The 25,153-nt window shown below is 50.3% G+C and overlaps 1 protein-coding gene across 1 annotated transcript in view; it reads left to right on the forward strand.

Moving 5' to 3' along the window:
- The window catches only part of LOC130308856 (aldehyde dehydrogenase family 3 member B1-like), a 44,329-nt gene extending 19,549 nt beyond the window's left edge, over window positions 1–24,780 (forward strand). The window contains exons 3-5 of the mRNA XM_056552277.1: window positions 16,105–16,271; window positions 24,194–24,293; window positions 24,385–24,780. Of these exons, the coding sequence (XP_056408252.1) occupies window positions 16,105–16,271; window positions 24,194–24,293; window positions 24,385–24,578 (461 nt within the window). The 3' untranslated portion in view covers window positions 24,579–24,780. The remainder of the gene's footprint in view (window positions 1–16,104; window positions 16,272–24,193; window positions 24,294–24,384) is intronic.
- Window positions 24,781–25,153: the final 373 nt, after the last annotated feature.

A 25,153-nucleotide genomic window follows, 5' to 3' on the forward strand; every position in this document is an offset into this window, starting at 1 on the left:
CCCAATGACCCCTCACCCAATGACACCTCACCCATGTCTTATTATACATTATATACATTCTGAATGACCCCTCACCCAATGACACCTCACCCATGTCTTATTATACATTATATACATTCTGAATGACCCCTCACCCATGTCTTATTATACATTATATACATTCTGAATGACCCCTCACCCAATGACCCCTCACCCAATGACCCCTCACCCAATGACCCCACCCAATGACCCCTCACCCAATGACCCCTCACCCAATTACCCCTCACCCAATGACCCCACCCAATGACCCCTCACCCAATGACCCCTCACCCAATGACCCCACCCAATGACACCACCCAATGACCCCTCACCCAATGACCCCACCCAATGACACCACCCAATGACCCCTCACCCAATGACCCCACCTAATGACCCCTCACCCAATGACCCCACCTATTGACCCCTCACCCAATGACCCCTCACCCAATGACCCCTCACCCAATGACCCCACCTAATGACCCCTCACCCAATGACCCCTCACCCAATGACCCCACCTAATGACCCCTCACCCAATGACACCACCCAATGACCCCTCACCCAATGACACCTCACCCATGTCTTATTATACATTATATACAGTCTGAATGACCCCTCACCCAATGACCCCACCCAATGACCCCCTCACCCATGTCTTATTATACATTATATACAGTCTGAATGACCCCTCACCCAATAACCCCTCACCCAATGACCCCACCCAATGACCCCACCCAATGACCCCTCACCCAATGACCCCACCCAATGACCCCTCACCCAATGACCCCTCACCCAATGACCCCATCCAATGACCCCCACCCAATGACCCCTCACCCATGTCTTATTATACATTATAATACCCAATGACCCCATCACCCAATGACAACACCCAATGACCCCTCATCCAATGACCCCACCCAATGACCCCTCACCCAATGACCCCACCCAATGACCCCACCCAATGACCACCACCCAATGACCCCTCACCCATGTCTTATTATACATTATATACAGTCTGAATGACCCCTCACCCAATGACCCCTCACCCAATGACCCCACCCAATGACCCCCACCCAATGACCCCTCACCCAATGACCCCTCACCCAATGACCCCCACCCAATGACCCCTCACCCAATGACCCCTCACCCAATGACCCCCACCCAATGACCCCTCACCCAATGACCCCACCCAATGACCCCACCCAATGACCCCTCACCCAATGACCCCACCCAATGACCCCTCACCCATGTCTTATTATACATTATATACAGTCTGAATGACCTCACCCAATGACCCCCACCCAATGACCCCTCACCCATTGACCCCTCACCCAATGACCCCACCCAATGACCCCTCACCCAATGACCCCACCCAATGACCCCACCCAATGACCCCTCACCCAATGACCCCACCCAATGACCCCTCACCCATTGACCCCACCCAATGACCCCTCACCCAATGACCCCTCACCCAATGACCCCACCCAATCACCCCTCTCCCAATGACCCCACCCAATGACCCCCACCCAATGACCCCCTCACCCATTGACCCCCTCACCCATTGACCCCACCCAATGACCCCTCACCCATGTCTTATTATACATTATATACAGTCTGAATGACCCCTCACCCAATGACCCCTCACCCAATGACCCCTCACCCAATGACCCCACCCAATGACCCCTCACCCAATGACCCCTCACCCAATGACCCCCCACCCAATGACCCCACCCAATGACCCCTCACCCAATGACCCCACCCAATGACACCACCCAATGACCCCTCACCCAATGACCCCACCCAATGACACCACCCAATGACCCCTCACCCAATGACCCCACCTAATGACCCCTCACCCAATGACCCCACCTATTGACCCCTCACCCAATGACCCCTCACCCAATGACCCCTCACCCAATGACCCCACCTAATGACCCCTCACCCAATGACCCCTCACCCAATGACCCCACCTAATGACCCCTCACCCAATGACACCACCCAATGACCCCTCACCCAATGACACCTCACCCATGTCTTATTATACATTATATACAGTCTGAATGACCCCTCACCCAATGACCCCACCCAATGACCCCCTCACCCATGTCTTATTATACATTATATACAGTCTGAATGACCCCTCACCCAATAACCCCTCACCCAATGACCCCACCCAATGACCCCACCCAATGACCCCTCACCCAATGACCCCACCCAATGACCCCTCACCCAATGACCCCTCACCCAATGACCCCATCCAATGACCCCCACCCAATGACCCCTCACCCATGTCTTATTATACATTATAATACCCAATGACCCCATCACCCAATGACAACACCCAATGACCCCTCATCCAATGACCCCACCCAATGACCCCTCACCCAATGACCCCACCCAATGACCCCACCCAATGACCACCACCCAATGACCCCTCACCCATGTCTTATTATACATTATATACAGTCTGAATGACCCCTCACCCAATGACCCCTCACCCAATGACCCCACCCAATGACCCCCACCCAATGACCCCTCACCCAATGACCCCTCACCCAATGACCCCCACCCAATGACCCCTCACCCAATGACCCCTCACCCAATGACCCCCACCCAATGACCCCTCACCCAATGACCCCACCCAATGACCCCACCCAATGACCCCTCACCCAATGACCCCACCCAATGACCCCTCACCCATGTCTTATTATACATTATATACAGTCTGAATGACCTCACCCAATGACCCCCACCCAATGACCCCTCACCCATTGACCCCTCACCCAATGACCCCACCCAATGACCCCCTCACCCATGTCTTATTATACATTATATACAGTCTGAATGACCCCTCACCCAATAACCCCTCACCCAATGACCCCACCCAATGACCCCACCCAATGACCCCTCACCCAATGACCCCACCCAATGACCCCTCACCCAATGACCCCTCACCCAATGACCCCATCCAATGACCCCCACCCAATGACCCCTCACCCATGTCTTATTATACATTATAATACCCAATGACCCCATCACCCAATGACAACACCCAATGACCCCTCATCCAATGACCCCACCCAATGACCCCTCACCCAATGACCCCACCCAATGACCCCACCCAATGACCACCACCCAATGACCCCTCACCCATGTCTTATTATACATTATATACAGTCTGAATGACCCCTCACCCAATGACCCCTCACCCAATGACCCCACCCAATGACCCCTCACCCAATGACCCCTCACCCAATGACCCCTCACCCAATGACCCCACCCAATGACCCCTCACCCAATGACACTACCCAATGACCCCACCCAATGACCCCACCCAATGACCCCTCACCCAATGACCCCTCACCCAATGACCCCTCACCCAATGACCCCACCCAATGACCCCTCACCCAATGACACCTCACCCATGTCTTATTATACATTATATACATTCTGAATGACCCCTCACCCAATGACACCTCACCCATGTCTTATTATACATTATATACATTCTGAATGACCCCTCACCCATGTCTTATTATACATTATATACATTCTGAATGACCCCTCACCCATGTCTTATTATACATTATATACATTCTGAATGACCCCTCACCCAATGACCCCTCACCCAATGACCCCACCCAATGACCCCTCACCCAATGACCCCTCACCCAATGACCCCTCACCCAATGACCCCACCCAATGACCCCTCACCCAATGACCCCTCACCCAATGACCCCACCCAATGACACCACCCAATGACCCCTCACCCAATGACCCCACCCAATGACACCACCCAATGACCCCTCACCCAATGACCCCACCTAATGACCCCTCACCCAATGACCCCACCTATTGACCCCTCACCCAATGACCCATCACCCAATGACCCCTCACCCAATGACCCCACCTAATGACCCCTCACCCAATGACCCCTCACCCAATGACCCCACCTAATGACCCCTCACCCAATGACACCACCCAATGACCCCTCACCCAATGACACCTCACCCATGTCTTATTATACATTATATACAGTCTGAATGACCCCTCACCCAATGACCCCACCCAATGACCCCCTCACCCATGTCTTATTATACATTATATACAGTCTGAATGACCCCTCACCCAATAACCCCTCACCCAATGACCCCACCCAATGACCCCACCCAATGACCCCTCACCCAATGACCCCACCCAATGACCCCTCACCCAATGACCCCTCACCCAATGACCCCATCCAATGACCCCCACCCAATGACCCCTCACCCATGTCTTATTATACATTATAATACCCAATGACCCCATCACCCAATGACAACACCCAATGACCCCTCATCCAATGACCCCACCCAATGACCCCTCACCCAATGACCCCACCCAATGACCCCACCCAATGACCACCACCCAATGACCCCTCACCCATGTCTTATTATACATTATATACAGTCTGAATGACCCCTCACCCAATGACCCCTCACCCAATGACCCCACCCAATGACCCCCACCCAATGACCCCTCACCCAATGACCCCTCACCCAATGACCCCCACCCAATGACCCCTCACCCAATGACCCCTCACCCAATGACCCCCACCCAATGACCCCTCACCCAATGACCCCACCCAATGACCCCACCCAATGACCCCTCACCCAATGACCCCACCCAATGACCCCTCACCCATGTCTTATTATACATTATATACAGTCTGAATGACCTCACCCATTGACCCCTCACCCAATGACCCCACCCAATGACCCCACCCAATGACCCCACCCAATGACCCCTCACCCAATGACCCCACCCAATGACCCCTCACCCATTGACCCCACCCAATGACCCCTCACCCAATGACCCCTCACCCAATGACCCCACCCAATGACCCCTCTCCCAATGACCCCACCCAATGACCCCCACCCAATGACCCCCTCACCCATTGACCCCCTCACCCATTGACCCCACCCAATGACCCCTCACCCATGTCTTATTATACATTATATACAGTCTGAATGACCCCTCACCCAATGACCCCTCACCCAATGACCCCTCACCCAATGACCCCACCCAATGACCCCTCACCCAATGACCCCTCACCCAATGACCCCTCACCCAATGACCCCACCCAATGACCCCTCACCCAATGACCCCTCACCCAATGACCCCACCCAATGACACCACCCAATGACCCCTCACCCAATGACCCCACCCAATGACACCACCCAATGACCCCTCACCCAATGACCCCACCTAATGACCCCTCACCCAATGACCCCACCTATTGACCCCTCACCCAATGACCCCTCACCCAATGACCCCTCACCCAATGACCCCACCTAATGACCCCTCACCCAATGACCCCTCACCCAATGACCCCACCTAATGACCCCTCACCCAATGACACCACCCAATGACCCCTCACCCAATGACACCTCACCCATGTCTTATTATACATTATATACAGTCTGAATGACCCCTCACCCAATGACCCCACCCAATGACCCCCTCACCCATGTCTTATTATACATTATATACAGTCTGAATGACCCCTCACCCAATAACCCCTCACCCAATGACCCCACCCAATGACCCCACCCAATGACCCCTCACCCAATGACCCCACCCAATGACCCCTCACCCAATGACCCCTCACCCAATGACCCCATCCAATGACCCCCACCCAATGACCCCTCACCCATGTCTTATTATACATTATAATACCCAATGACCCCATCACCCAATGACAACACCCAATGACCCCTCATCCAATGACCCCACCCAATGACCCCTCACCCAATGACCCCACCCAATGACCCCACCCAATGACCACCACCCAATGACCCCTCACCCATGTCTTATTATACATTATATACAGTCTGAATGACCCCTCACCCAATGACCCCTCACCCAATGACCCCACCCAATGACCCCCACCCAATGACCCCTCACCCAATGACCCCTCACCCAATGACCCCCACCCAATGACCCCTCACCCAATGACCCCTCACCCAATGACCCCCACCCAATGACCCCTCACCCAATGACCCCACCCAATGACCCCACCCAATGACCCCTCACCCAATGACCCCACCCAATGACCCCTCACCCATGTCTTATTATACATTATATACAGTCTGAATGACCTCACCCAATGACCCCCACCCAATGACCCCTCACCCATTGACCCCTCACCCAATGACCCCACCCAATGACCCCTCACCCAATGACCCCACCCAATGACCCCACCCAATGACCCCTCACCCAATGACCCCACCCAATGACCCCTCACCCATTGACCCCACCCAATGACCCCTCACCCAATGACCCCTCACCCAATGACCCCACCCAATGACCCCTCTCCCAATGACCCCACCCAATGACCCCCACCCAATGACCCCCTCACCCATTGACCCCCTCACCCATTGACCCCACCCAATGACCCCTCACCCATGTCTTATTATACATTATATACAGTCTAGAGACGGGGGACAAGAGACGTGGACAAAAAAGACGCAGACAGGAGAGACAGGAGACATGAACAGAAGAGACCGACAGGAGACGTGGACAGAAGAGATGTGGACGAAAGAGACGTAGACGAAAGAGACGCAGACAGGAGACATGAACAGAAGAGACCGACAGGAGACGTGGACAGAAGAGATGTGGACGAAAGAGACGTGGACGAAAGAGACGTAGACAGGAGAGACAGGAGACATGAACAGAAGAGACCGACAGGAGACGTGGACAGAAGAGATGTGGACGAAAGAGACGTAGACAGGAGAGACAGGAGACATGAACAGAAGAGACCGACAGGAGACATGAACAGAAGAGACCGACAGGAGACGTGGACAGAAGAGACCGACAGGAGACATGGACAGAAGAGATGTGGACGAAAGAGACGTGGACGAAAGAGACGTAGACAGGAGAGACAGGAGACATGAACAGAAGAGACCGACAGGAGACATGAACAGAAGAGACCGACAGGAGATGTGGACAGAAGAGACCGACAGGAGACATGGACAGAAGAGATGTGGACGAAAGAGACGTGGACGAAAGAGACGTAGACAGGAGAGACAGGAGACATGAACAGAAGAGACCGACAGGAGACATGAACAGAAGAGACCGACAGGAGACGTGGACAGAAGAGACCGACAGGAGACATGGACAGAAGAGATGTGGACGAAAGAGACGTGGACGAAAGAGACGTAGACAGGAGAGACAGGAGACATGAACAGAAGAGACCGACAGGAGACATGAACAGAAGAGACCGACAGGAGACGTGGACAGAAGAGATGTGGACGAAAGAGACGTAGACGAAAGAGACGCAGACAGGAGACATGAACAGAAGAGACCGACAGGAGACATGGTCAGAAGAGATGTGGACGAAAGAGACGTAGACGAAAGAGACGTAGACAGGAGAGACAGGAGACATGAACAGAAGAGACCGACAGGAGACATGAACAGAAGAGACCGACAGGAGACGTGGACAGAAGAGATGTGGACGAAAGAGACGTAGACAGGAGAGACAGGAGACATGAACAGAAGAGACCGACAGGAGACATGAACAGAAGAGATGTGGACGAAAGAGATGTGGACGAAAGAGACGTAGACAGGAGAGACAGGAGACATGAACAGAAGAGACCGACAGGAGACGTGGACAGAAGAGACCGACAGGAGACATGAACAGAAGAGACCGACAGGAGACATGAACAGAAGAGACCGACAGGAGACGTGGACAGAAGAGACCGACAGGAGATATGGACAAAAGAGACGCAGACAGGAGACGTGGACAGAAGAGACGTGGCAAAGAGAGGTGGACAGAAGAGACAGACAGGAGACGTGGACAGAAGAGACGTGGCAAAGAGAGGTGGACAGAAGAGACAGACAGGAGATGTGGACCGGGCCCTGGGCTGGGTGAGGACGGAGGAAAACAAGCAGACAAGTGATATTCAGTAGACGATGACCCTCAGATGGTGTCCCTGTTGGGCAAGATGAGGTCCCGACCATTTGGCCCAGTGATGGAGGTTTCTATGGGTCCCTCTTATCAGCCCCTCAGTCCCGTGTGCCCTCTCTGTTGCAGCCCCCACTATCCTGGTAGATGTGAAGGAGTCGGACCCAGTGATGGAGGTTTCTATGGGTCCCTCTTATAACCTCCTCAGTCCTGTGTTCCCTCTCTGTTGCAGCTCCCACTATCCTGGTAGATGTGAAGGAGTCAGACCCAGTGATGGAGGTTTCTATGGGTCCCTCTTATAACCTCCTCAGTCCCGTGTCCCCTCTCTGTTGCAGCCCCCACTATCCTGGTAGATGTGAAGGAGTCGGACCCGGTGATGGAGGTTTCTATGGGTCCCTCTTATAACCTCCTCAGTCCCGTGTTCCCTCTCTGTTGTAGCCCCCACTATCCTGGTAAATGTGAAGGAGATGGACCCAGTGATGGAGGTTTCTATGGGTTCCTCTTATAACCTCCTCAGTCCCGTGTGCCCTCTCTGTTGCAGCCCCCACTATCCTGGTAGATGTGAAGGAGTCGGACCCAGTGATGGAGGTTTCTATGGGTCCCTCTTATAACCTCCTCAGTCCCGTGTGCCCTCTCTGTTGCAGCCCCCACTATCCTGGTAGATGTGAAGGAGTCGGACCCAGTGATGGAGGTTTCTATGGGTCCCTCTTATAACCTCCTCAGTCCCGTGTTCCCTCTCTGTTGCAGCCCCCACCATTCTGGTAGATGTGAAGGAGTCGGACCCAGTGATGGAGGTTTCTATGGGTCCCTCTTATAACCTCCTCAGTCCCGTGTGCCCTCTCTGTTGCAGCCCCCACTATCCTGGTAGATGTGAAGGAGTCGGACCCAGTGATGGAGGTTTCTATGGGTCCCTCTTATAACCTCCTCAGTCCCGTGTCCCCTCTCTGTTGCAGCCCCCACTATTCTGGTAGATGTGAAGGAGTCAGACCCGGTGAAGGAGGTTTCTATGGGTCCCTCTTATAACCTCCTCAGTTCCATGTTCCCTCTCTGTTGCAGCCCCCACTATCCTGGCAGATGTGAAGGAGTCGGACCCAGTGATGGAGGTTTCTATGGGTCCCTCTTATCAGCCCCTCAGTCCCGTGTTCCCTCTCTGTTGCAGCCCCCACTATCCTGGTAGATGTGAAGGAGTCGGACCCAGTGATGGAGGTTTCTATGGGTCCCTCTTATAACCTCCTCAGTCCCGTGTTCCCTCTCTGTTGCAGCCCCCACTATTCTGGTAGATGTGAAGGAGTTTGACCCAGTGATGGAGGTTTCTATGGGTCCCTCTTATAACCTCCTCAGTCCCGTGTTCCCTCTCTGTTGCAGCCCCCACTATCCTGGTAGATGTGAAGGAGTCGGACCCAGTGATGGATGTTTCTATGGGTCCCTCTTATAACCTCCTCAGTCCCGTGTGCCCTCTCTGTTGCAGCCCCCACTATCCTGGTAGATGTGAAGGAGTCGGACCCAGTGATGGAGGTTTCTATGGGTCCCTCTTATAACCTCCTCAGTCCCGTGTCCCCTCTCTGTTGCAGCCCCCACTATCCTGGTAGATGTGAAGGAGTCAGACCCGGTGAAGGAGGTTTCTATGGGTCCCTCTTATAACCTCCTCAGTTCCGTGTTCCCTCTCTGTTGCAGCCCCCACTATCCTGGCAGATGTGAAGGAGTCAGACCCGGTGATGGAGGTTTCTATGGGTCCCTCTTATAACCTCCTCAGTCCCGTATTCCCTCTCTGTTGCAGCCCCCACTATCCTGGTAGATGTGAAGGAGTCAGACCCGGTGATGGAGGTTTCTATGGGTCCCTCTTATAACCTCCTCAGTCCCGTATTCCCTCTCTGTTGCAGCCCCCACTATCCTGGTAGATGTGAAGGAGTCGGACCCGGTGATGAGGTTTCTATGGGTCCCTCTTATCAGCCCCTCAGTCCCGTGTTCCCCCTCTGTTGCAGCCCCCACTATTCTGGTAGATGTGAAGGAGTCGGACCCAGTGATGGAGGTTTCTATGGGTCCCTCTTATAACCTCCTCAGTCCCGTGTTCCCTCTCTGGTGCAGCCCCCACTATCCTGGCAGATGTGAAGGAGTCGGACCCAGTGATGGAGGTTTCTATGGGCCCCTCTTATAACCTCCTCAGTCCCGTGTCCCCTCTCTGTTGCAGCCCCCACTATTCTGGTACATGTGAAGGAGTCGGACCCAGTGATGGAGGTTTCTATGGGTCCCTCTTATAACCTCCTCAGTCCCGTGTCCCCTCTCTGTTGCAGCCCCCACTATCCTGGTAGATGTGAAGGAGTCGGACCCGGTGATGGAGGTTTCTTTGGGTCCCTTTTATAACCTCCTCAGTCCCGTATTCCCTCTCTGTTGCAGCCCCCACTATCCTGGTAGATGTGAAGGAGATGGACCCGGTGAAGGAAGTTTGATATGGGCCCCTCTTATAACCTCCTCAGTCCCGTGTGCCCTCTCTGTAGCAGCCCCCACTATTCTGGTAGATGTGAAGGAGTCGGACCCGGTGATGAGGTTTCTATGGGTCCCTCTTATAACCTCCTCAGTCCCGTGTCCCCTCTCTGTTGCAGCCCCCACTATCCTGGTAGATATGAAGGAGTTGGACCCGGTGATGAGGTTTCTATGGGTCCCTCTTATAACCTCCTCAGTCCCGTGTTCCCTCTCTGTTGCAGCCCCCACTATCCTGGTAGATGTGAAGGAGTCAGACCCGGTGATGGAGGTTTCTATGGGTCCCTTTTATAACCTCCTCAGTCCCGTATTCCCTCTCTGTTGCAGCCCCCACTATCCTGGTAGATGTGAAGGAGATGGACCCGGTGAAGGAGGTTTCATATGGGCCCCTCTTATAACCTCCTCAGTCCCGTGTGCCCTCTCTGTAGCAGCCCCCACTATTCTGGTAGATGTGAAGGAGTCGGACCCAGTGATGGAGGTTTCTATGGGTCCCTCTTATAACCTCCTCAGTCCCGTGTTCCCTCTCTGTTGCAGCCCCCACTATCCTGGCAGATTAGAAGGAGTCGGACCCGGTGATGGAGGTTTCTATGGGTCCCTCTTATCACCCCCTCAATCCCGTGTGCCCTCTCTGTTGCAGCCCCCACTGTCCTGGTAGATGGGAAGGAGATGGACCCGGTGAAGGAGGTTTCATATGGGCCCCTCTTATAACCTCCTCAGTCCCGTGTGCCCTCTCTGTTGCAGCCCCCACTATCCTGGCAGATTAGAAGGAGTCGGACCCGGTGAAGGAGGTTTCATATGGGCCCCTCTTATAACCTCCTCAGTCCCGTGTCCCCTCTCTGTTGTAGCCCCCACTATTCTGGTAGATGTGAAGGAGTTGGACCCAGTGATGGAGGTTTCTATGGGTCCCTCTTATAACCTCCTCAGTCCTGTGTTCCCTCTCTGTTGCAGCCCCCACTATCCTGGTAGATGTGAAGGAGTCAGACCCGGTGATGGAGGTTTCTATGGGTCCCTCTTATAACCTCCTCAGTCCCGTATTCCCTCTCTGTTGCAGCCCCCACTATCCTGGTAGATGTGAAGGAGTCAGACCCGGTGATGGAGGTTTCTATGGGTCCCTCTTATAACCTCCTCAGTCCCGTATTCCCTCTCTGTTGCAGCCCCCACTATCCTGGTAGATGTGAAGGAGTCGGACCCGGTGATGAGGTTTCTATGGGTCCCTCTTATCAGCCCCTCAGTCCCGTGTTCCCCCTCTGTTGCAGCCCCCACTATCCTGGTAGATGTGAAGGAGTCGGACCCGGTGATGAGGTTTCTATGGGTCCCTCTTATAACCTCCTCAGTTCCGTGTGCCCTCTCTGTTGCAGCCCCCACTATTCTGGTAGATGTGAAGGAGTTTGACCCAGTGATGGAGGTTTCTATGGGTCCCTCTTATAACCTCCTCAGTCCCTTGTTCCCTCTCTGTTGCAGCCCCCACTATCCTGGTAGATGTGAAGGAGTCGGACCCAGTGATGGAGGTTTCTATGGGTCCCTCTAATAACCTCCTCAGTCCCGTGTCCCCTCTCTGTTGCAGCCCCCACTATCCTGGTAGATGTGAAGGAGTCGGACCCAGTGATGGAGGTTTCTATGGGTCCCTCTTATAACCTCCTCAGTCCCGTGTTCCCTCTCTGTTGCAGCCCCCACTATCCTGGCAGATTAGAAGGAGTCGGACCCGGTGAAGGAGGTTTCATATGGGCCCCTCTTATAACCTCCTCAGTCCCGTGTGCCCTCTCTGTTGCAGCCCCCACTATTCTGGTAGATGTGAAGGAGTTGGACCCAGTGATGAGGTTTCTATGGGTCCCTCTTATAACCTCCTCAGTCCCTTGTTCCCTCTCTGTTGCAGCCCCCACTATCCTGGTAGATGTGAAGGAGTCGGACCCAGTGATGGAGGTTTCTATGGGTCCCTCTTATAACCTCCTCAGTCCTGTGTTCCCTCTCTGTTGCAGCCCCCACTATCCTGGTAGATGTGAAGGAGATGGACCCGGTGATGGAGGTTTCTATGGGTCCCTCTTATAACCTCCTCAGTCCCGTATTCCCTCTCTGTTGCAGCCCCGACTATCCTGGTAGATGTGAAGGAGTCAGACCCAGTGATGGAGGTTTCTATGGGTCCCTCTTATAACCTCCTCAGTCCCGTATTCCCTCTCTGTTGCAGCCCCCACTATCCTGGTAGATGTGAAGGAGTCGGACCCGGTGATGAGGTTTCTATGGGTCCCTCTTATCAGCCCCTCAGTCCCGTGTTCCCCCTCTGTTGCAGCCCCCACTATCCTGGTAGATGTGAAGGAGTCGGACCTGGTGATGGAGGTTTCTATGGGTCCCTCTTATCACCCCCTCAATCCCGTGTCCCCTCTCTGTTGCAGCCCCCACTATTCTGGTAGATGTGAAGGAGTCGGACCCGGTGATGAGGTTTCTATGGGTCCCTCTTATAACCTCCTCAATCCCGTGTCCCCTCTCTGTTGCAGCCCCCACTATTCTGGTAGATGTGAAGGAGTTGGACCCAGTGATGGAGGTTTCTATGGGTCCCTCTTATAACCTCCTCAGTCCCGTGTTCCCTCTCTGTTGCAGTCCCCACTATCCTGGTAGATGTGAAGGAGTCAGACCCAGTGATGGAGGTTTCTATGGGTCCCTCTTATAACCTCCTCAGTCCCGTATTCCCTCTCTGTTGCAGCCCCCACTATCCTGGTTGATGTGAAGGAGTCAGACCCGGTGATGAGGTTTCTATGGGTCCCTCTTATCAGCCCCTCAGTCCCGTGTTCCCCCTCTGTTGCAGCCCCCACTATCCTGGTAGATGTGAAGGAGTCGGACCCAGTGATGGAGGTTTCTATGGGTCCCTCTTATCAGCCCCTCAGTCCCGTGTTCCCTCTCTGTTGCAGCCCCCACTATCCTGGTAGATGTGAAGGAGTCAGACCCGGTGATGGAGGTTTCTATGGGTCCCTCTTATAACCTCCTCAGTCCCGTATTCCCTCTCTGTTGCAGCCCCCACTATCCTGGTAGATGTGAAGGAGTCAGACCCAGTGATGGAGGTTTCTATGGGTCCCTCTTATAACCTCCTCAGTCCCGTATTCCCTCTCTGTTGCAGCCCCCACTATCCTGGTAGATGTGAAGGAGTCGGACCCGGTGATGAGGTTTCTATGGGTCCCTCTTATCAGCCCCTCAGTCCCGTGTTCCCCCTCTGTTGCAGCCCCCACTATCCTGGTAGATGTGAAGAAGTCGGACCCGGTAAAGGAGGTTTCTATGGGTCCCTCTTATAACCTCCTCAGTCCCGTGTTCCCTCTCTGTTGCAGCCCCCACTATTCTGGTAGATGTGAAGGAGTCGGACCCGGTGATGAGGTTTCCATGGGCCCCTCTTATAACCTCCTCAGTTCCGTGTGCCCTCTCTGTTGCAGCCCCCACTATTCTGGTAGATGTGAAGGAGTTGGACCCAGTGATGGAGGTTTCTATGGGTCCCTCTTATAACCTCCTCAGTCCCTTGTTCCCTCTCTGTTGCAGCCCCCACTATCCTGGTAGATGTGAAGGAGTCGGACCCAGTGATGGAGGTTTCTATGGGTCCCTCTTATAACCTCCTCAGTCCCGTATTCCCTCTCTGTTGCAGCTCCCACTATCCTGGTAGATGTGAAGGAGTCAGACCCAGTGATGGAGGTTTCTATGGGTCCCTCTTATAACCTCCTCAGTCCCGTGTCCCCTCTCTGTTGCAGCCCCCACTATCCTGGTAGATGTGAAGGAGTCAGACCCGGTGATGGAGGTTTCTATGGGTCCCTCTTATAACCTCCTCAGTCCCGTATTCCCTCTCTGTTGCAGCCCCCACTATCCTGGTAGATGTGAAGGAGTTGGACCCAGTGATGGAGGTTTCTATGGGTCCCTCTTATAACCTCCTCAGTCCCGTGTTCCCTCTCTGTTGCAGCCCCCACTATCCTGGTAGATGTGAAGGAGTCAGACCCAGTGATGGAGGTTTCTATGGGTCCCTCTTATAACCTCCTCAGTCCCGTATTCCCTCTCTGTTGCAGCTCCCACTATCCTGGTAGATGTGAAGGAGTCAGACCCAGTGATGGAGGTTTCTATGGGTCCCTCTTATAACCTCCTCAGTCCCGTATTCCCTCTCTGTTGCAGCCCCCACTATCCTGGTTGATGTGAAGGAGTCAGACCCGGTGATGAGGTTTCTATGGGTCCCTCTTATCAGCCCCTCAGTCCCGTGTTCCCCCTCTGTTGCAGCCCCCACTATCCTGGTAGATGTGAAGGAGTCGGACCCAGTGATGGAGGTTTCTTATAACCTCCTCAATCCCGTGTCCCCTCTCTGTTGCAGCCCCCACTATTCTGGTAGATGTGAAGGAGTTGGACCCAGTGATGGAGGTTTCTATGGGTCCCTCTTATAACCTCCTCAGTCCCGTGTTCCCTCTCTGTTGCAGCCCCCACTATCCTGGTAGATGTGAAGGAGTCAGACCCGGTGATGGAGGTTTCTATGGGTCCCTCTTATAACCTCCTCAGTCCCGTATTCCCTCTCTGTTGCAGCCCCCACTATCCTGGTAGATGTGAAGGAGTCAGACCCAGTGATGGAGGTTTCAATGGGTCCCTCTTATAACCTCCTCAGTCCCGTATTCCCTCTCTGTTGCAGCCCCCACTATCCTGGTAGATGTGAAGGAGTCGGACCCGGTGATGAGGTTTCTATGGGTCCCTCTTATCAGCCCCTCAGTCCCGTGTTCCCCCTCTGTTGCAGCCCCCACTATCCTGGTAGATGTGAAGGAGTCGGACCCAGTGATGGAGGTTTCTATGGGTCCCTCTTATAACCTCCTCAGTCCCGTGTTCCCTCTCTGTTGCAGCCCCCACTATCCTGGCAGATTTGAAGGAGTCGGACCCGGTGATAGAGGTTTCTATGGGTCCCTCTTATCACCCCCTCAATCCCGTGTCCCCTCTCTGTTGCAGCCCCCACTATTCTGGTAGATGTGAAGGAGTCGGACCCGGTGAAGGAGGTTTCATATGGGCCCCTCTTATGACCTCCTCAGTCCCGTGTGCCCTCTCTGTTGCAGCCCCGACTATCCTGGTAGATGTGAAGGAGTCAGACCCAGTGATGGAGGTTTCTATGGGTCCCTCTTATAACCTCCTCAGTCCCGTATTCCCTCTCTGTTGCAGCTCCCACTATCCTGGTAGATGTGAAGGAGTCAGACCCAGTGATGGAGGTTTCTATGGGTCCCTCTTATAACCTCCTCAGTCCCGTGTCCCCTCTCTATTGCAGCCCCCACTATCCTGGTAGATGTGAAGGAGTCGGACCCAGTGATGGAGGTTTCTATGGGTCCCTCTTATAACCTCCTCAGTCCCGTATTCCCTCTCTGTTGCAGCTCCCACTATCCTGGTAAATGTGAAGGAGTCAGACCCAGTGATGGAGGTTTCTATGGGTCCCTCTTATAACCTCCTCAGTCCCGTGTCCCCTCTCTGTTGCAGCCCCCACTATCCTGGTAGATGTGAAGGAGTCGGACCCAGTGATGGAGGTTTCTATGGGTCCCTCTTATAACCTCCTCAGTCCCGTGTTCCCTCTCTGTTGTAGCCCCCACTATCCTGGTAAATGTGAAGGAGATGGACCCAGTGATGGAGGTTTCTATGGGTTCCTCTTATAACCTCCTCAGTCCCGTGTCCCCTCTCTGTTGCAGCCCCCACTATCCTGGTAGATGTGAAGGAGACAGACCGGGTGATGCAGGAGGAGATCTTTGGGCCAATTCTGACCATTTTCTCAGTGTCTGGATTTGATGAAGCCGTCAACTTTATAAACGACAGAGAGAAACCATTGGCCGCGTACGTCTTCTCCTCCAGTTCCCAGGTCAGTGTATGTGTGTGTATGACCATGTGTGTATGATCGTGTGTGTATGACCGTGTGTGCATGTGTGTATGATCGTGTGTGTATGTGACCGTGTGTGCATGTGTGTATGATCATGTGTGTATGACCGTGTGTGTATGATCGTGTGTGCATGTCTGTTTGATTGTGTGTGTATGATCGTGTGCATGTCTGTATGACCGTGTGTGCATGTGTGTATGATCATGTGTGTATGACCGTGTGTGCATGTGTGTATGATCGTGTGTGTATGTGACCGTGTGTGCATGTGTGTATGATCATGTGTGTATGACCGTGTGTGCATGCGTGTATGATCGTGTGTGTATGTGACTGTGGGTGCATGTCTGTATGATCGTGTGTGCATGTGTCTATGATCGTGTGTGTATGTGACCGTGTGTGCATGTGTGTATGATCGTGTGTGTATGTGACCGTGTGTGCATGTGTGTATGATCGTGTGTGTATGACCGTGTGTGCATGTGTGTATGATCGTGTGTGTATGTGACCGTGTGTGCATGTGTGTATGATCGTGTGTGTATGTGACCGTGTGTGCATGTGTGTATGATCATGTGTGTATGACCGTGTGTGCATGCGTGTATGATCGTGTGTGTATGTGACTGTGGGTGCATGTCTGTATGATCGTGTGTGCATGTGTCTATGATCGTGTGTGTATGTGACCGTGTGTGCATGTGTGTATGATCGTGTGTGTATGTGACCGTGTGTGCATGTGTGTATGATCGTGTGTGTATGACCGTGTGTGCATGTGTGTATGATCGTGTGTGTATGTGACCGTGTGTGCATGTGTGTATGATCGTGTGTGTATGTGACCGTGTGTGCATGTGTGTATGATCGTGTGTGTATGACCGTGTGTGCATGCGTGTATGATCGTGTGTGTATGTGACTGTGGGTGCATGTCTGTATGATCGTGTGTGCATGTGTATGTGACCGTGTGTGCATGTGTGTATGATCGTGTGTGTATGTGACCGTGTGTGCATGTCTGTATGATCGTGTGTGTGTATGATCGTGTGTGCATGTGTGTATGATCGTGTGTATATGACCGCGTGTGCACGTGTGTGTGTATGTGACCGTGTGTGCATGTCTGTATGATCGTGTGTGTATGTGACCGTGTGTGCATGTGTGTATGATCGTGTGTGTATGACCGTGTGTGCATGTCTGTATGATCGTGTGTGTATGTGACCGTGTGTGCATGTGTGTATGATCGTGTGTGTATGACCGTGTGTGCATGTGTGTATGATCGTGTGTGTATGTGACCGTGTGTGCATGTGTGTATGATCGTGTGTGTATGTGACCGTATGTGCATGTGTCTATGATCGTGTGTGTATGTGACCGTATGTGCATGTGTGTATGATCGTGTGTGTATGTGAATGTGGGTGCATGTGTGTATGATCGTGTGTGCATGTGTGTATGATCGTGTGTGTATGTGACCGTGTGTGCATGTGTGTATGATCGTGTGTGCATGTGTGTATGATCGTGTGTGTATGTGACCGTGTGTGCATGTGTGTATGATCGTGTGTGTATGTGACCGTGTGTGCATGTGTGTATGATCGTGTGTGTATGACCGTGTGTGCATGTGTGTATGATCGTGTGTGTATGTGACCGTGTGTGCATGTGTGTATGATCGTGTGTGTGTGTGACCGTGTGTGCATGTCTGTATGATCGTGTGTGTGTATGATCGTGTGTGCATGTGTGTATGATCGTGTGTATATGACCGCGTGTGCACGTGTGTGTGTATGTGACCGTGTGTGCATGTCTGTATGATCGTGTGTGTGTGTGACCGTGTGTGCATGTGTGTATGATCATGTGTGTATGATCGTGTGTGTATGACCGTGTGTGCATGTGTGTATGATCGTGTGTGTATGTGACCGTGTGTGCATGTGTGTATGATCGTGTGTGTATGTGACCGTATGTGCATGTGTCTATGATCGTGTGTGTATGTGACCGTGTGTGCATGTGTGTATGATCGTGTGTGTATGTGAATGTGGGTGCATGTGTGTATGATCGTGTGTGCATGTGTGTATGATCGTTTGTGTATGTGACCGTGTGTGCATGTGTGTATGATCGTGTGTGCATGTGTGTATGATCGTGTGTGTATGTGACGTGTGTGCATGTGTGTATGATCGTGTGTGTATGTGACCGTGTGTGCATGTGTGTATGATCGTGTGTGTATGACCGTGTGTGCATGTGTGTATGATCGTGTGTGTATGTGACCGTGTGTGCATGTGTGTATGATCGTGTGTGTATGTGACCGTGTGTGCATGTCTGTATGATCGTGTGTGTATGATCGTGTGTGCATGTGTGTATATGACCGCGTGTGCACGTGTGTGTGTATGTGACCGTGTGTGCATGTCTGTATGATCGTGTGTGTATGTGACCGTGTGTGCATGTGTGTATGATCATGTGTGTATGATGGTGTGTGTATGACCGTGTGTGCATGTGCGTATGATCGTGTGTGTGTGTGCATGTGTGTATGATCGTGTGTGTATGTGACCGTATGTGCATGTGTCTATGATCGTGTGTGTATGTGACCGTGTGTGCATGTGTGTATGATCGTGTGTGTATGTGAATGTGGGTGCATGTCTGTATGATCGTGTGTGCATGTGTGTATGATCGTGTGTGTATGTGACCGTGTGTGCATGTGTGTATGATCGTGTGTGCATGTGTGTATGATCGTGTGTGTATGTGACTGTGGGTGCATGTCTGTATGATCGTGTGTGTATGTGACCGTGTGTGCATGTGTGTGTGATAGTGTGTGTATGTGACCGTGTGTGCATGTGTGTATGATCATGTGTTTATGACCGTGTGTGCATGTGTGTATGATCGTGTGTGTATGTGACCGTGTGTGCATGTGTGTATGATCGTGTGTGCATGTGTGTATGATCGTGTGTGTATGTGACTGTGGGTGCATGTCTGTATGATCGTGTGTGTATGTGACCGTGTGTGCATGTGTGTATGATCGTGTGTGCATGCGTGTATGATCGTGTGTGTATGTGACTGTGGGTGCATGTCTGTATGATCGTGTGTGTATGTGACCGTGTGTGCATGTGTGTATGATCATGTGTGTATGACCGTGTGTGCATGTGTGTATGATCGTGTGTGTATGTGACCGTGTGTGCATGTCTGTATGATCGTGTGTGTGTATGATCGTGTGTGCATGTGTGTATGATCGTGTGTATATGACCGCGTGTGCACGTGTGTATGATCGTGTGTGTATGTGACCGTGTGTGCATGTCTGTATGATCGTGTGTGTATGTGACCGTGTTTGCATGTGTGTATGATCATGTGTGTATGACCGTGTGTGTATGATCGTATGTGCATGTCTGTATGATCGTGTGTGTATGACCGTGTACATGTGTGTATGATCGTGTGTGTATGTGACCGTGTGTGCATGTGTGTATGATCGTGTGTGTATGTGACCGTGTGTGCATGTGTGTATGATCGTGTGTGCATGCGTGTATGATCGTGTGTGTATGTGACTGTGGGTGCATGTCTGTATGATCGTGTGTGTATGTGACCGTGTGTGCATGTGTCTATGATCGTGTGTGTATGATCGTGTGTGCATGTGTGTATGATCGTGTGTGTATGTGACCGTGTGTGCATGTGTGTATGATCGTGTGTGTATGATCGTGTGTGCATGTGTGTATGATCGTGTGTGTATATGATCGTGTGTGCATGTCTGTATGATCGTGTGTGTATGTGACCGTGTGTGCATGTCTGTAGGATTGTGTGTATATGATCGTGTGTGTATGATCGTGTGTGTATGATCATGTGTACATGTGTATATGATCGTGTGTGTATGACAGTTTTTGCACGTGTGTATGATCGTGTGTGTATGTGACCGTGTGTGCATGTGTGTATGATTGTGTGTGTGTATGACCGTATGTGTGCGTGACCATGTGTGTGACCGCGCACGCATGTGTGTGTGTTTATGAAAGTGTGTGTATGTGATTGTGTGTGTGTATGACCATGTGTGTATGTGACTGTGTGTGTGACCGTCTGTGAGACCGTTTGTGTGTAATCGTGTGTGTCCATGTGTATGTATGACCATGCATGTGAGACCATTTGTGTGTAATCATGTGTGTGTAATCGTGTGTGTCCATGTGTATGTATGACCATGCATGTGAGACCATTTGTGTGTAATCATGTGTGTGTAATCGTGTGTGTCCATGTGTATGTATGACCATGTATGAGAGACCATTTGTATGTAATCATGTGTGTGTAATCGTGTGTGTCCATGTGTATGTATGACCATGTATGAGAGACCATTTGTATGTAATCATGTGTGTGTAATCGTGTGTGTCCATGTGTATGTATGACCATGTATGAGAGACCATTTGTATGTAATCATGTGTGTGTAATCGTGTGTGTCCATGTGTATGTATGACCATGTATGAGAGACCATTTGTATGTAATCATGTGTGTGTAATCGTGTGTGTCTATGTGTATGTATGACCATGTATGTGAGACCATTTGTGTGTTATCGTGTGTGTGTAATCGTGTGTGTCCATGTGTATGTATGATCATGTATGTGAGACCATTTGTGTGTAATCATGTGTGTCCATGTGTATGTATGATCATGTATGTGAGACCATTTGTGTGTAATCATGTGTGTGTAATCGTGTGTGTCTATGTGTATGTATGACCATGTATGTGAGACCACTTGTGTGTTATCGTGTGTGTAATCGTGTGTGTCCATGTGTATGTATGATCATGTATGTGAGACCATTTGTGTGTAATCATGTGTGTCCCTGTGTATGTATGACCATGTATGAGAGACCATTTGTATGTAATCATGTGTGTGTCCATGTGTATGTATGACCATGTATGTGAGACCATTTGTGTGTAATCATGTGTGTGTGTAATCGTGTGTGTCCATGTGTATGTATGACCATGTATGAGAGACCATTTGTATGTAATCATGTGTGTATAATCGTGTGTTTCCATGTGTATGTATGACCATGTATGAGAGACCATTTGTGTGTAATCATGTGTGTGTCCATGTGTATGTATGACCATGTATGAGAGACCATTTGTATCTAATCATGTGTGTGTAATCATGTGTGGGTCCATGTGTATGTATGACCATGTATGTGAGACCATTTGTATGTAATCATGTGTGTGTAATCGTGTGTGTCCATGTGTATGTATGACCATGTATGAGAGACCATTTGTATGTAATCATGTGTGTGTAATCATGTGTGTGTCCATGTGTATGTATGACCATGTATGAGAGACCATTTGTATGTAATCATGTGTGTGTCCATGTGTATGTATGACCATGTATGAGAGACCATTTGTATGTAATCATGTGTGTGTCCATGTGTATGTATGACCATGTATGTGAGACCATTTGTATGTAATCATGTGTGTGTCTATGTGTATGTATGACCATGTATGTGAGACCATTTGTGTGTAATCATTTGTGTGTAATCGTGTGTGTCCATGTGTATGTATGACCATGTATGAGAGACCATTTGTATGTAATCATGTGTGTGTCCATGTGTATGTATGACCATGTATGTGAGACCATTTGTATGTAATCATGTGTGTGTAATCGTGTGTGTCCATGTGTATGTATGACCATGTATGTGAGACCATTTGTGTGTAATCATGTGTGTGTAATCGTGTGTGTCCATGTGTATGTATGACCATGTATGAGAGACCATTTGTGTGTAATCATTTGTGTGTAATCGTGTGTGTCCATGTGTATGTATGACCATGTATGTGAGACCATTTGTATGTAATCATGTGTGTGTAATCGTGTGTGTCCATGTGTATGTATGACCATGTATGAGAGACCATTTGTATGTAATCATGTGTGTGTAATCGTGTGTGTCTATGTGTATGTATGACCATGTATGTGAGACCATTTGTGTGTTATCGTGTGTGTGTAATCGTGTGTGTCCATGTGTATGTATGATCATGTATGTGAGACCATTTGTGTGTAATCATGTGTGTCCATGTGTATGTATGATCATGTATGTGAGACCATTTGTGTGTAATCATGTGTGTGTAATCGTGTGTGTCTATGTGTATGTATGACCATGTATGTGAGACCACTTGTGTGTTATCGTGTGTGTAATCGTGTGTGTCCATGTGTATGTATGATCATGTATGTGAGACCATTTGTGTGTAATCATGTGTGTCCCTGTGTATGTATGACCATGTATGAGAGACCATTTGTATGTAATCATGTGTGTGTCCATGTGTATGTATGACCATGTATGTGAGACCATTTGTGTGTAATCATGTGTGTGTGTAATCGTGTGTGTCCATGTGTATGTATGACCATGTATGAGAGACCATTTGTATGTAATCATGTGTGTATAATCGTGTGTTTCCATGTGTATGTATGACCATGTATGAGAGACCATTTGTGTGTAATCATGTGTGTGTCCATGTGTATGTATGACCATGTATGAGAGACCATTTGTATCTAATCATGTGTGTGTAATCATGTGTGGGTCCATGTGTATGTATGACCATGTATGTGAGACCATTTGTATGTAATCATGTGTGTGTAATCGTGTGTGTCCATGTGTATGTATGACCATGTATGAGAGACCATTTGTATGTAATCATGTGTGTGTCCATGTGTATGTATGACCATGTATGAGAGACCATTTGTATGTAATCATGTGTGTGTCCATGTGTATGTATGACCATGTATGAGAGACCATTTGTATGTAATCATGTGTGTGTCCATGTGTATGTATGACCATGTATGTGAGACCATTTGTATGTAATCATGTGTGTGTCTATGTGTATGTATGACCATGTATGTGAGACCATTTGTGTGTAATCATTTGTGTGTAATCGTGTGTGTCCATGTGTATGTATGACCATGTATGAGAGACCATTTGTATGTAATCATGTGTGTGTCCATGTGTATGTATGACCATGTATGTGAGACCATTTGTATGTAATCATGTGTGTGTTATCGTGTGTGTCCATGTGTATGTATGACCATGTATGTGAGACCATTTGTGTGTAATCATGTGTGTGTAATCGTGTGTGTCCATGTGTATGTATGACCATGTATGAGAGACCATTTGTGTGTAATCATTTGTGTGTAATCGTGTGTGTCCATGTGTATGTATGACCATGTATGTGAGACCATTTGTATGTAATCATGTGTGTGTAATCGTGTGTGTCCATGTGTATGTATGACCATGTATGAGAGACCATTTGTGTGTAATCATGTGTGTGTAATCGTGTGTGTCCATGTGTATGTATGACCATGTATGTGAGACCATTTGTGTGTAATCATGTGTGTATAATCGTGTGTTTCCATGTGTATGTATGACCATGTATGAGAGACCATTTGTGTGTAATCATGTGTGTGTAATCGTGTGTGTCCATGTGTATGTATGACCATGTATGTGAGACCATTTGTGTGTAATCATTTGTGTGTAATCGTGTGTGTCCATGTGTATGTATGACCATGTATGTGAGACCATTTGTATGTAATCATGTGTGTGTCTATGTGTATGTATGACCATGTATGTGAGACCATTTGTATGTAATCATGTGTGTGTAATCGTGTGTGTCCATGTGTATGTATGACCATGTATGAGAGACCATTTGTATGTAATCATGTGTGTGACTGTGTATAAACAGGATTATTGCAGAGAAGAGAGGTCCCTGTAGAGTTGAGAGGTGTCCCTGCCTTCTTACATGTCCTGAGACATCACAATAATCTCCCTGCGGTGACTACTGACCAGCGAGATCTACAGAGTCTGGAGTCCCTCCTTGCGTTGCACCATGTTCACACTTACACCATCACTTTTGTGCCCTTCACTTTGCGCCATTTCATTTACGCTATTTCTTACAACATTTTTGACAGAACATGAACATGGCCCTAGACCCTTCTGACCATTGTCCGCTCTTCACAGATTGTCCACCAATTCCTGGACCGGACAAGCAGCGGCGGCTTCTGCGCGAATGACGGCTTCATGCACACCACCATCCCCAGTCTGCCCTTCGGAGGGGTCGGTAAGTGTCCAGATCTACCACAATCCCACCAATGGCTCCGGGGCCCATGGGCTTCTCCTGGGTCACCACACATGTTTCTTGTATCTTCCAGGACACAGCGGGATGGGCATGTATCACGGCAAGTTCAGCTTTGACACCTTCTCTCACAGACGCGCCTGTCTCCTGCGCAGTGATGGGCGTGAAAAACTGAACGCGTTGCGATATCCGCCATACAAAGAGAACCGCCTGGGGTTCATCCTCTACTCCACCGAAACAAAGCCGAAATCCGCCTGCGTCCTGATGTGAGAGGACTCCGGGGACGGACAGAAGAGTGCAGCGTTATCTCCTCGTGCTTACGGCCTCCTCCCCCCTAGGTGTAATGGGGGAGGAGGATGAGGAAAAGACCAATCTACTAAATGTCTTCTCCTGACATTATACAGGATATGATCGGCTTATCCCCTGCCTGTAAACTGATCCTACTCAAAGAAATAAAGAAAGAAGCGTCTGAAACCGACTAATTATTATTATTATTGTTTAAAATAACTCCACAAAAAAGAAAGGCGACCCCTTATGTGCAAAACACAAATACAAGTTAATACAGGTCTCTACACAGGTAGGTGAACAGTCCACTAAATGAGGCTCCTCCAAGGTTACAACAGTCCCAGCAGCCCAGTGAACGGACTCAGTCAGTAACTCGCTCAACGTGTTTCTACTGGCAATTGTGGCAGCTTCCTCAGGAGAGGAAGACCTATAAAGACGTCTATAAAACGGGGCTGTGTATAAAGAACTATTACCTTAAGACTAGAGTTGAGCGAACTTATAGTAAATTCGATTCGTCACGAACCTCTCGGCTCGGCAGTTGATGACTTATACTGCATAAA

This window comes from Hyla sarda, unplaced genomic scaffold, assembly GCF_029499605.1.
Source record: "Hyla sarda isolate aHylSar1 unplaced genomic scaffold, aHylSar1.hap1 scaffold_1499, whole genome shotgun sequence".
NCBI lineage: Eukaryota > Metazoa > Chordata > Amphibia > Anura > Hylidae > Hyla > Hyla sarda.